Source organism: Eschrichtius robustus, chromosome 7, assembly GCF_028021215.1.
Source record: "Eschrichtius robustus isolate mEscRob2 chromosome 7, mEscRob2.pri, whole genome shotgun sequence".
Classification (NCBI taxonomy): Eukaryota; Metazoa; Chordata; class Mammalia; order Artiodactyla; family Eschrichtiidae; genus Eschrichtius; species Eschrichtius robustus.
Genome location: NC_090830.1, coordinates 115,009,983 through 115,022,678, shown reverse-complemented (window position 1 = coordinate 115,022,678; position 12,696 = coordinate 115,009,983). Strand labels below are relative to the sequence as shown.

General features: G+C 44.7%; 1 protein-coding gene across 1 annotated transcript in view; it reads right to left on the bottom strand.

The window, feature by feature from the left end:
- The window catches only part of SORCS3 (sortilin related VPS10 domain containing receptor 3), a 602,186-nt gene that overhangs the window by 410,528 nt on the left and 178,962 nt on the right, over positions 1–12,696 (bottom strand). The window contains exon 2 of the mRNA XM_068549046.1: positions 7,214–7,281. Within this exon, the coding sequence (XP_068405147.1) occupies positions 7,214–7,281 (68 nt within the window). The remainder of the gene's footprint in view (positions 1–7,213; positions 7,282–12,696) is intronic.

Here is a 12,696-nt window from a genome sequence, read left to right as displayed (position 1 = left end):
GGGTGAAATGGAGCAAGAGGGGAGGGAGGGAACTGAGGTAACAATAGCAATGCAGGGGTACCATCCACTGTAAAGGATTCCTGGTTCCTCTTACACCAAGACAACTGCAAATTCATTTAGCTCTGTGAGGACCCCAATCCAATAGAAATTCCAGGGGAAAGCTCATGTGGAGACATCACACCCGATCAGAAGCTGGCCTCTCCTGGACCTTTACTAAAGGCTAGTGCTTGAGATGGACAGACGGAAGCCGGGGATTGCTTGCCAGCTCATCTATCTCCAGAAAATGAGACCTTAAAAACAATTTTTTGAGGGGAGGGCAATGTGTTTGTTTATCAGTCTAAGTGTTAATGTTTAAGACATATAGAACTGAGTCCAAGAAGCGATCTGCCAGCCCCCACCGTGACTTATGTTCTAAACTAAAGACTCAAAAACCTCAAGCAGTGGATTAATCAACCTTTTCATAGGTACCACATTCAAAGAAAAGTGGTGCCCTTGCTCCCAAATTAAGGACCATGAATGCCACCAAACTCGGCAGAGATGCACACACCCATATGTGCACAGGGACATGAAGATGGCACCAAAGCATGTGCCACATGCTGTTGTCACAGAAATGAGAGACAGCGTGACCCAGCCGTTGAGCCCCATGGTGCCTGTACACCATATAACAATGGCCTATTTGCAGTTGGGAATGAAGGAGACCTGAAGAAGAGGGCCATCTCTAAACAGACTCACAGACTTAGACAACAGACTTGTGGTTGCCAAGGGGCAGGAGGGGTGGGAGAGGCGTGGAGTGGGATTTGGGGTTAGCAGATGCAAACTATTATATATAGAATGGATAAACAACAAGGACCTACCATATAGCACAGGTAACTATATTCAATATCCTGTGATTAACCATGATAGAAAAGAATATGAAAAAGGATGCATATATATGTATAACTGAGTCACTTTGCTGTACATTAGAATTTAACACAACGTCGTAAATCAACTACAATTCAATTTTAAAAAAGAAGAGAGCTGTCTCTAGCCAGTCCCAGGGTTCCCAGTTAGGGGATGTGTGAGTTTACGGAAGGAGATCAGGAGCCAGCAGGAGCCAGGGCGCACTCTTAATCTCACACTTCTGATCCAGGAAACTCAGGCAAAGTGTCTTCCTCTCCCTGAACTCACACCCTTATCTCTGAAACAATACGGTTCTGGGGCTCAAGGAGAATGTTTGCTATGATCCTTTCTCACCCTAAGTCTCTTTTTTTTTTTTAAGAAATTGGGATTAATCGTTGCCCTGTGACATTTCTTTCTTTTTTTTTTTTAATTTTATTTACTTACTTACTTACTTACTTATTTATTTATTTATTTATTTATGGCTGTGTTGGGTCTTCGCTTCTGTGCGAGGGCTTTCTCCAGTTGCGGCAAGTGGGGGCCACTCTTCATCGCGGTGCGCGGGCCTCTCACTATCGCGGCCTCTCTTGTTGCGGAGCACAGGCTCCAGACGCGCAGGCTCAGTAGTTGTGGCGCGCGGGCTTAGTCGCTCCGCGGCATGCGGGATCTTCCCAGACCAGGGCTCGAACCCGTGTCCCCTGCATTGGCAGGCAGATTCTCAACCACTGCACCGCCAGGGAAGCCCCCTAAGTCTCTTTGACTCTAGGGTCAACAGCCATGATTATTTCAGAATTACCAAGAATCACAGTTCAAAGACCTAAAAGTTCTTGTGGTGCCTCTTCTATTTCTGTGGACAGATTTCCACAGTCCTCTCTTCCTTTTACATTATCAGAGTTTTAATATGGATCAGGTCAGCCTTTGACACTGCACATATTCCCAGTACCATAACATTATAAAATAATTGCCTTCCAGAACAGGTGGAATTTTTTACCTATTGTCCTTTGATAAAACAGATATGCATTTCTATGGTGAAAAAAGTTACCGTCCCCCCCAAATGAACTGAAAATATGTGACAGACAGGTTACTAGACCTCCACTGGGCACTATGGTATCCACTAGCCGTATTTAACTAACATTAAACACTCAAAATGTGGCTGGTCCAAATTGAGATATGCCCTTAAGTGTGAAATACACATTGGATTTCAAAGACTTACTACAAAAAAAAAAAAAAAAAACTAAGGCAAAATAGCCCATTATTTTTATTGATTGTCTATTGAAATGATAGTTCTATTTAACTCAGCTAAAGAAAATTTATTAATAAAATTAATCTCCACTGTTTCTTTTCACATTATTGACTGCTGGAAAATTATGTGGCTCCCATATATTTCTAATCAGACAGTGCTGGACTAGAGAGCATCCATCTCAATTGCAGAAGGAATGTTTTAGCCTAGAAGTTGAAATCCCAGCCCAACCACTCTAGAGCAATTTTCCCACTCTGGGAATTTCTCCCTCTCCCACTTTCCATGTCATCCCATTCTCCTACCCATTAAAAAAAAAAAAAAAGATCTCTTATTCTGAAGCAGTCCATAAATCCACTCTCACCCAGAATCAGACACAGCACACAGGGTAGAATGAGCACAAACTCAGGAGTCAGTAGGATGCCCCTACTTGTTAGCTCCATGATCCGGGGCAAGTTGTTTAACCTCTGTAATGCTCAACGTTCCCATCTGTAAATTGGGGACAGTGATATCTGACTCTCAAGTTTCTTGCAAAAGATAGAACAAGACAGCTCAGGTAAAGGAACTAGCAGAGAGAAGCAGCTCAATTACTCATGGATCATATGATGACAACTAACTCTCCTTGAGCATTTCCCACATGGGCTCTGCATGTCAGGTACTTTTCTAGGCAGTTTACATATTTTATTTCAATGAAGCCTCACAACTTTACATGGTAGGTGCAAGTATAACCCTCATTGTACAGATAAGGAAATGGAGGCACAGAGAGGCGAAGAAACGTGTTCAAGGTCACTTAGTGGCTCAGTGGAGGAGTGTGGACTTGAACGCAGGACATCAGTCCCAGAGCTTTCACTTTTAAATACTTTGAATAGGAGGAAACTGATGGATGCTAAGCCTCCCAACCTTGACTCATCTCTCCTCCTTGGGTCAGGCTTCTATAAAATCTAACAGAGTCGGTCTCCAGTATCACTCTTGATGGATGGACAGCCTCCAGGCTTGACACACCATGGACTGAAAACACCCTGAAAGCGAAGCCCCGGGTCTTTTTAAAAAGTCAGTCCCCAACCTCATTAATTCTACAAGCTTGACATCCTATATGTAAAATGTCCTTTGACTAAAGGATGCCAACAGACGGTTGTGCTAAATGACCAGTTTATGCAACCATCCTTGTGTGGGTAGAGAGAAAAAATTTTGACCACCCCCAGTATACTGGCACCTAGGAGTCCCAGAAAGGGGGTCACAAGGGCACAGGCTACTGCTACACTATAGAATGCCTTTAAACAGTCTTTTGTCTATTTAGAAGTAGATGGCTTTTCAATTATTAATTCAGTGAGACAAATAATTATGCCATACTGTAACCTGGCAGGGAACATCATCTTGTCATGACAGCTGCTCCAGGTGCCTCTGCTGTACAGAAAATTGAAGAAGAATCACCAAATTCAATTTCAACTTGGCTAGGCATGTTGGACTGGATCACAAAAATGAAAGGGTGTGTGTTTAATTTAGTTTCTTTTCTCTGCTCACTGTATGAGTAAGGAAGATCATAGTGCTCTAGGCTCTAACTGTAAAATACATCATTAGCAATATAGAAAAGAGGACGAGGGCACAGATCTTTAGGGGATGAGTAGGGAAGACAATAAAAAGTAAGAAGTCACCCTGTGAGACCCCAGGAAGTTGGATAATTCCCACAAAGTTTAGGAGCAGTCCCTTTCCTCAATCACATCCTCTGCAGGGGTTCCTAAGCTGGGCTTTATCAGACCTGTGAACCCTCTGAATCACAACACAAAAATACACCCACATAACATTTATCCAGAGGGAAAGCCTATAATATCCACCAGTTTTTTTCAAATCCCTGAAAGGTCACACCATATACACTCTGTTATCGATAATCTATGCTCTGAGTAACCGCCTTTGATTTGACCCCTTCTGTGAACTCGATGATTCCCCCCACCCTCCCTACCTGGTCCAACACCCAGCTGCTCCCCCTGCCTCCTTCCTGGCCGCCTTATCTCCTGCAGTCCAGCCTTGCCTGGACTTTGCCCTGTGCAAGGGGCATTTTTCCACTTTCCGTTTGCCAAATTGCAACCTGCCCATCATTCCAGCACCCAGCTCAGAGAATCTTTTCTACAAAAGAATGTCTTTGACTAGGTAGCCATTGCTGTTCCAATTCCCCCCAATCAGCAGAAGGAACAACATTATAAATCACTCTTCTCCCCTCCCTATCCCCTGTCGTCCCCCCAAAGATCTGTGCTAATTCCTAGATGGCGCAGAATACATCCCTTTGGTGCCCTACAATTTCCATCCCATGGATCCCTGCATTAGTGGATCCTTACAAAGAAAACTATACAAACACACAGGGTTATAATAATCATTAATTATTATAATTAACTAAGCACTTCCCACATGTGGGTAACTGTCCTAAATGTTTGTACATTTCATATTTCATTTAATCCTTGCAACCCATCCATGAATTTATTCATCGAGCAAACATTTATCAAGTACCTCCTGTGTGCCAGATGCTGTCCTAGGTGTTGAGGATACAGCACTGAATTTAAATGGGAAAATTCTCTCTCTCTACAAGCTTAGATGTTACTGGGTGTAAGTAGAATATAAATAAATCAGTAAGTAAATATTTAGCAGCTAGAGGGTGACAGGTACTACGGAGGAAAATGCAGCCAAGTGATGGAATGCCAAGTCCTCAGGCAAAGGCCTCACTGATGAGGTGAGCAGAGAGGAGGGAAGTGAGGGTGTGCCCTGCTCCCTGGAAGAAGAGAGCTCAGACCCAGGAGAGAGCTGAGTGTAAGGGCTCCGGGGAAGAGGCTGGCTGGTTCAAGTAACAGCAAGGACACTGTGGCTGGAGCAAAGGTAGCATCTGTACTATCTCCAATATACATTCAGGGAAATTGAGACTTAAGAGAGTGAAGTAGGTTGAATGGCAGCCCCCGCTCCAAATATGTCCTAACCCCCAAAACCTGCAATGGGACCATCTTCGAAAAAGTGTCTTTGCAGATGTACGGATCTGGAAATGAGAGCATCCTGGATTATCCGGCTGGGCCTTAACTCCAATAGCAAGTGTTCTTCTAAGGGACAGAAGGGGAGAAGACACAGACACAGAGGAGAAGATGATAAAGGCAGAGAGTGGAGTAATGCAGCCCCAAGGAACACCAACAGACACCAGAAGCAGGGAGAGGCAACGAAGGGTTCTCCTTAGAGCCCCCAGAAGGGGGGTGGCCCTAAAGATGCCTTGATTTCAGACTTCTGGCCTCCAGACTGGGAGAGAATACATTTCTGCTGTTTGAAGCCACCCAGCCTGTGGTCCTTGATTACGGCAGCCCTGGGAAGCTGATCCAGAGAGGTTAGGTAAAGTGCCCAAAGCCACAGAGCTCTTTGGGTGGACAAGCTGGGATTTGAATCCCGGCAATGGGACATCAGGGTGCCCTTAGGGCCACTTGGCCATCTGCTGTCCTTGACACACGCTAGTGAATACACTGGCTCTTATGACTGTGGGGCACACACTCTGTCACTTACGGGCCTCTAGCATTAAGCACCTGGCTTCGGCCCCATGGTTTTGCCTGGTCCACCTCTAAAACTAGCAAACCTTTCCTACAACATGGGCTGCCAGGTACAGCTGTTTCCCATTGTAAGCATGGGCTTTCTCTGGTTTGTTTCATTATTTGCACCAAGCAGACAGCACTGGAGTCAGGCTTAAAGGATCACCACCATATCCCTGTGACAGGGCCTGAGGGCTAAGTCCCCAGGAGTCCCACGCGAGTGGAAACAGGCATGCTTTCATCTATGGGAGGCACCCTGGTTACTTATACCTCTGCCACTTTTCACTGAGCAGCAAAATTAGGTTTTGGACACCCTGTGCAAATGGAGGCAGGCCTCCATCGACATGAGCAATTAACCCTAAATATTTAATAGATGCTGTGACTGCTCCCCTCCCTGGGAGAGAGGCTCTGGCTGATTCTCCGCAGACAGGTCAGAGGAAGAAGCAGCCAGGCATGCAGATACTCACGCCCCAGACCCCTCTGCTCCAAAACCCCAGCAGACCCTCAGGACTGGCGCTGGGATGAAGACACAGCCAAGTGAACGGCCTTTTGTGGCAGCGTTCTCCCCAGTGTTTACAAGTGGCAGAGCAAATGGAATGGATACACAGCCCTCTTGAGGCCCGTGGAGGTAATAAGCACAGAGCATGAAGCGCTGACTCAGAGTGGCTGATGAAACTTGCTGGTGCCCTGTGTGACTGCCAGCAGCGTGGCGGTGACCGTGAACTTGCATGCGAGGAGGTATATGGAGGAGTGAGTGTGCGGCGTCCCCTAGCCAGAGAGACTGCGGGGTTCACGGCTTCGTGAAAGCCCTCTCTGACTTAATCCACCCACATCCTTCTCCCTGTCCCAGCCTTCCGTCGGGGCTGACTTATCCTGCAGGCACATGGACACAGAGCCTAGGGTTCACAAAAATGCTGTCATTTCTTTTAAAGCCACAAAGAAAAAAATGAATATTTTAGGCTGAAAACAAGTTTTAATATACAATATGAATATGTTTGTCTTTACACCAGTACAGTTGTAAAATATATTTTTTGATATTATTTTATGGATGAAGAAGCCCACGAAGGCTTGGGACCACAAACGTCATCACAGAGGCCTGATTCCCACATGTGTCTATTCCCAGAATCATGGGCTTCTCAAGAATCACAGCATCTTACAGGCACAAAGGACAAGAAACAGTCCTTGGGCCGAGACTCATGCCAAGGCCAGCACCCCTTCTACAGCACGCTCCCTTATCCACGGCCTCCACTTTTCCCAGGCATGCTCTGATCTCTCTACCCACATTTGTGTTTATCCAGTCAAAGGAGACACTGCAGGAACGCAGAAGCAACCACAGTGCCAGGGAGAATATGTGACAGACCCCACGGGAGGTCAGCAGAGTGCTAAGGAATTTGCAGATGGAGGTCATCAGTGCCACCCAGGGCATTAAAGAGGGCATCCAGGAGGAGGACCACCTTCTGCTCCTTTCAAAACGTGCTCTCCAACTGCTTAGCTGGCATTCCTCACGTGAGCCGAACCCGAGGAGCCGGGTAAGAATCTCTAACCCACTTACCTCCAAAGTGAGCTCTCTGTCACGCTTCCCAGGTTGAAGTCATACAGCTTCGTCAGGATAAGTATAACCTGAGAGGGGGGTAAGGAGGAGGGCAGAGGAGAAGAACAAAAGGGGAGGGAAAATAAGAAGCAGACTTTAGTTTGTGTAACAATATACAGTTCATCTCAAATCACCCAGTGGAGGGCTTAGAATTTATCTGTGGAGTTGAGGGGTATTATAGGATCAAGCAAGGGGAAAAAAATTATTAATTTAATACTCCCCCGTAACTGGTAGCATTTATTTTAATCCCGACAATGCTTTGCATTTGAAATAAAACATGTCACCAGGAATTAACTGGGTACTGACAGTTGTTTCTCCACATCTGTCCTCCCTCAAGGTCAGGCACAGGCCAGCTGGCTCTGTTCACACGTATGGCCACCCAGAGATCAGAGGATGGGCTTGCCTTTGATCTGGAGATGACTTTGACTTACAGGTGTAGACCTAAGGGGCTAAGAAAGAACTGGGCCTGATTCTGTGTCTACAGAGAGGTTCAAAGAGATTTTGTGTTCCCATCACAGGGCCTCACAGCCATAAAAACTTGAATGACAGGCAAGCCCAGTCCCCAGCAGTCTCTGATGCCATCTGCCTTCTACCATGTCCCACCCATGGAGTAAGCAGATCATCAGACCCCACTGGACTCCAGGACCACTTTCGTGACTCCAGTTGAAACTAAGAAACCCAGAAGGAAGCTGTATGTGTCAAAGAGCTGGACAGCCTGTAATAGGGTTAGCAGTTTTCTGAAATGATCTTCCATTGGCCAGGCTGGTCCCAGGCCCTTTTAACTTCTCCAGCTGGGAACCTGGATCTCAGACGTTTCCCTGCCTATGCCTCGTGCGCCCGGACACTGGCTTAGGCACAACCCCATAGCTATCAGGATGCTAAGCGCACGCACCTGAATCGATTTTAATCAAAACACAGGTGCCTAATATACAGTGTCTGCCTGCACGCGTGATAATCCAGTTACACATAATTGTGTTTATCTAAATTTAATGCACAACTCATTTCACTTTTCCCAGCTCCTTCGCATTCCACAATTTAACTTCCTCCAGTTCATTTGCACAGCACCCATTAAACTCTTTCCGAGATACTGAATTTCTGCTACCAAGATGGGACTTTCCCATTCTAGGTATCCATTTAAGATTAAAGAAAAATAATCAGCCATTATATTGAACATTTTTATGACATTTAACCGACAACAAAACACTCACTTTGAGATTTATTCTCATCCAGCACCCCATGGGGTCAGTCAGTACCATTTCCACCTCTTTTATGTAAACTAAGAAAAAACTAGAGGCCAGGATATGATCCATTATGGGTCAAAGAGAATCCCTGGAAAAGTTGACTTGCAACATTCAACTTCTCTACAGGGCCATGACTGGAGGATTCTTACGTCTTCTCTCAGATTGTGTCCTGTGATGGGGAGTAGTAGGCTGGCAAGAAACAGCCAAGCCAAGAAGAACATCAATGACATGGCTATTTGCAGAACAGGGGGATAGGTACCAAAGTACCAAGCTACCTGTCCTATTAGCATAGCACAACTGCAAGGAGCGTGTATCCTCTGCAAAGCATTGTTCTCCATGGTCACTCAGTGGTCCATGCCTCTCCCATTAATGGCGAGTTTCCTCATTTGTTAAATTCAGGAGCTAATGAAGACAAGACTTATCCAAACCTTCTCCAACCAAATAGTTAGCAATGTGCCGATAATTCCTATTTGTTAAATTAATACAAACACATACACAGACACATACATACACACCAGACTTCTCTTCATTTTACTTCTTTCATTGACCAAGTCATTCTTTCACAGTCACTGTGTAAAAACATGGGTGCCCATATGCAGACCATCCCAAAATTTGGACAAAGAAACTCTAAGCTATGCGCTTCTAGAAACAGATCCGAACACCCATCTAGAATCTGCAGGAGCAAGTAAGACTACTTCACTGTCTCCCAACATCAAGCCTTCAGGGACACCAAACAATCTCAAAAAAGTGCAAAGCCCACAAAGAAAGAAGCAAGAGATGTTGGGGGTTAGAGGTCACTTAACTGATTGTCTAACAAACAACTGGGTCTGGAAAACCCCTCAAAAATGCAGAGCCCTTCTCATGTGTCTGTGTCTCCTTACCCAGGGCTTGGATCACTCTCCTTCCTTCCATCTTCTCAAATCAAATCATCATTTTTGAGTCAATGAAAGATAATGGTGTTTCAGCAGTAAAGCATAGTCTTCAGAAGGGGATAGTGTTAATCTAGTCTATTACCTTCACTTTACAGATGAGGAAACTGAGACACAGAGAGAGGAAATGACTCAAGTTCAAGTCCCAACAATGTGTGGCCTTGACCAAGTGCCCAGGGCACAGTTCTTCCCATTCCATGAGCAAAGTTGGAGACTAATAGTCACTGGGGAGCCTGCTAAATGCAGATTCCCTGGTCCCATTCCCAGCAAGTTTGACTTGGTGGATCCTGGGGAGGGTCCAGAAACCTTCCTGTGGCTATTAGAGGACCACGCTTTGAGAAAGGCTCCACCACACCATGATTCCTCTCCCAACTCCATGCGGCAGTGACACCACCCTTCCACTATGGTGGAATCCTGATCTCTAAAAGCATCTTTGCCTTTAAATTGAGTGGACTTTACAAAGAAAGCAGGCCATAGGAGATGCATAAGGAAGATGTCTCAGCAAAATCACCCCAACATTCCCCAGAGGAAAGTCCAAACACTGAGAATTGGGGCTGGAAGCTACCTTTCCCCTGGAGCCAGCATAGAAGGACAATAATAAAGTTATGAAGACATGATAATGTAACCTTTAGCCTTAAGATATTCTGTGCCTAGCAAAGACAACCAAGATTGAAAGAAAGCCTGTCAACCTCTGGCTTCTCTCACCATTCAGAGCCTTCCAAAGGCCACCAGAAAGAAGGGATTACCAGGGCAGAAAACTGAAAGCAGATGCAGTAAACCCACTAACAAGCCCTGGGCTGCTGGGCAAGGACTCACTCAGATCAGAATGAGAAGATGTGAGTGTGACCAAAGAATCACCAGCGGATAGATGAGGCATGCAGGAAGGATGGAGGAGCTACCCTGGGAGCCACAGCAAAGCCTGACTTGACTCCTGTCCAGCAGATACCCCCAGATGAGAGTTGGCAGTCAAATTCAAAGAAGGAAAAGCAGGGACCAAACATTAATTGAACCCTTACTATGTGCTAAATACTACACTGGGTGCTTCTCAATCCTCACAACACACTTTTGAGACTGAGCAGATGTAACATAGCATCTGCATTTTACAGATGAGGAAAGTGAGTCCTAAGAGTTGAGCAATTTGCTCCCCAAAGCACACAACTAGCAAGAGACAGAGCCAGCATTCCCACCCAGGGCTATGAGACTCCACCATGCTTGTTCCGATCTAATGCAATGCTCCTCCATTCAGCAAATGTTTACGTGAGTTTTTTGTGTGAAAGGCAATGAGCAGGTGAACTGAGAGGAGGGCACATCCTTGCTCTCAAGGAGTTTATCACTCAATCATGAATTCCACAAATATTTACTGAGCTCCTCTTATGTGAATTAGAAAGGCACCTGCTAAACTCTGGGAATCAGGGAAAGATCCAGAGCTCAAGGCCCAGGGGTGAAGGTAACTTCTGTTTTCTTTGTTCTTGGAGAAAGAAATAGGAAACAGAGATGTGTAATGAGGAAATAACTAGACAAACTGTTGGGAGATCCAGGTTTGTCAAATAAGCTTTGTCAAAAAGTTTCTTTTTGACCAACAGGCTACAAATCCTAGGGGGATTTTAGACAGCAGGAGAAATGAAAATAAATTGGAATTATTCATGAGTAAATAGCACTTCTCTCTTAATATAAGCTATACACATACAGGCACACACACAGAGTAGTAAAGCCACATATATAAAAGCTCCTATGTATAGGCACATATAACCGTAAATTGGCATCAGACATATTCTCTGGAAGAGCATTTGTTCATACATCTCTTATAGCTTTTATCAAACTGGATTAATGTGACTTCTCCATATGTCTGTCTTGTCTGTTAGATTGTGACCTCTCTGAGGTCAAAAATCAGGTCTCCTTCAACTCTGCATCCCCATTGCCTAGCACAACACCTGACACATGGCAGGTGCTATACAAGGTCCACTGAATGAATTATAAATGAATGACAGTAAAAGAAGGGATGAGATGATAAGTGTATCTGAGAGGTACAGATAATGTGAGATAAGAGTTGAAAGGAGGAAGCAATTAAGTCCAGAAAATGTGGTCAGCAAAGTCTTCATGAAGGAAAGATTATATGAGCCAAAACTTGAAGTGTGAAGAGTTTGGAGATAGAGAAATGGAGCTTACTCCCTTGCCTGTCTGGCCTCTCTCTTTATCCCTCCCTCCCTCCCTGTCTTTCTTTCTTTCCTTCATATTTTAGTTGGACAAAAACAGATAGAAAAAAAGCAGGGCAGAAGGGTGCCATTTCAGTTACAAGAAACAGCACAGAGGTAGAGCAGAATGGGCCATTAGGGGCTAGAACAGTCATGTGTTGAGTGCAATGTCATGGGGACACCAACCACTTGGAGACATAGTCAGGCTGTGCCAAGGTGAGAAAGCAGGCACAAAGGACAATGGAATCGTGCAGGAAGGACAGAGGAAGCCCAGCCTGTAGTCAACTATGGATTGACAAAAAGTTTTATAAGAGTGAAGAGGGCGATAATGAGGGACTATATTATAACAAGAGACTTACTATGTATAAACATATAACATATAATATTATAGATATTACATATATAATATCAATATATTATATATTAGATGACTATATTATAACAAAAGGCTTACTGTGTGTTCATATATATATATATATATATACACACACACACATATTATATGTATTATGTGTATATATATATATTAAGGGACTATATTGTAATAAGGGACTCATATAATTAGGTGACAATAAGGGACATGGCTGGCCTCTTACAAAATCCATTGGTGCCGCCCTTGCTGACCATCCACCTCCAATCTTCTTGTCCCCAAGCATCTAATGTCTTCTGCTGCCCCCAGATGCTCAGGCCAGCCCTCAGCTAACTGCCTGATCTTTAGACACACACAATGCCAGTAACTAATGTCTTTATTTGTCACATCCCCTCTCCCGTTCATTCTTCTATTCCTGCCTTATGCCAAACACAGCATAGGATCCTTGGTGATAAAGTGATCAAAAGAGAAATGGCTTCTGTCTTCATGAAATGTATACTCTCCCTTAATGTATAATCTTCTTTAGGAAGATTTTACATTTCATGAAGACAGGACCCATTGGGTCCAGCCGTCTGCCTCCTGGATGGGGCTCGCCTGGCAGCACGGAAAGAACAGAGCCCTTGCAACTAGAGGGCTGCACTCAAAACCCAATCTCACCATATGCTACTGGGCGAGCCTGATCAACTTCCTTACATTTTCAGTATCTGTTCCA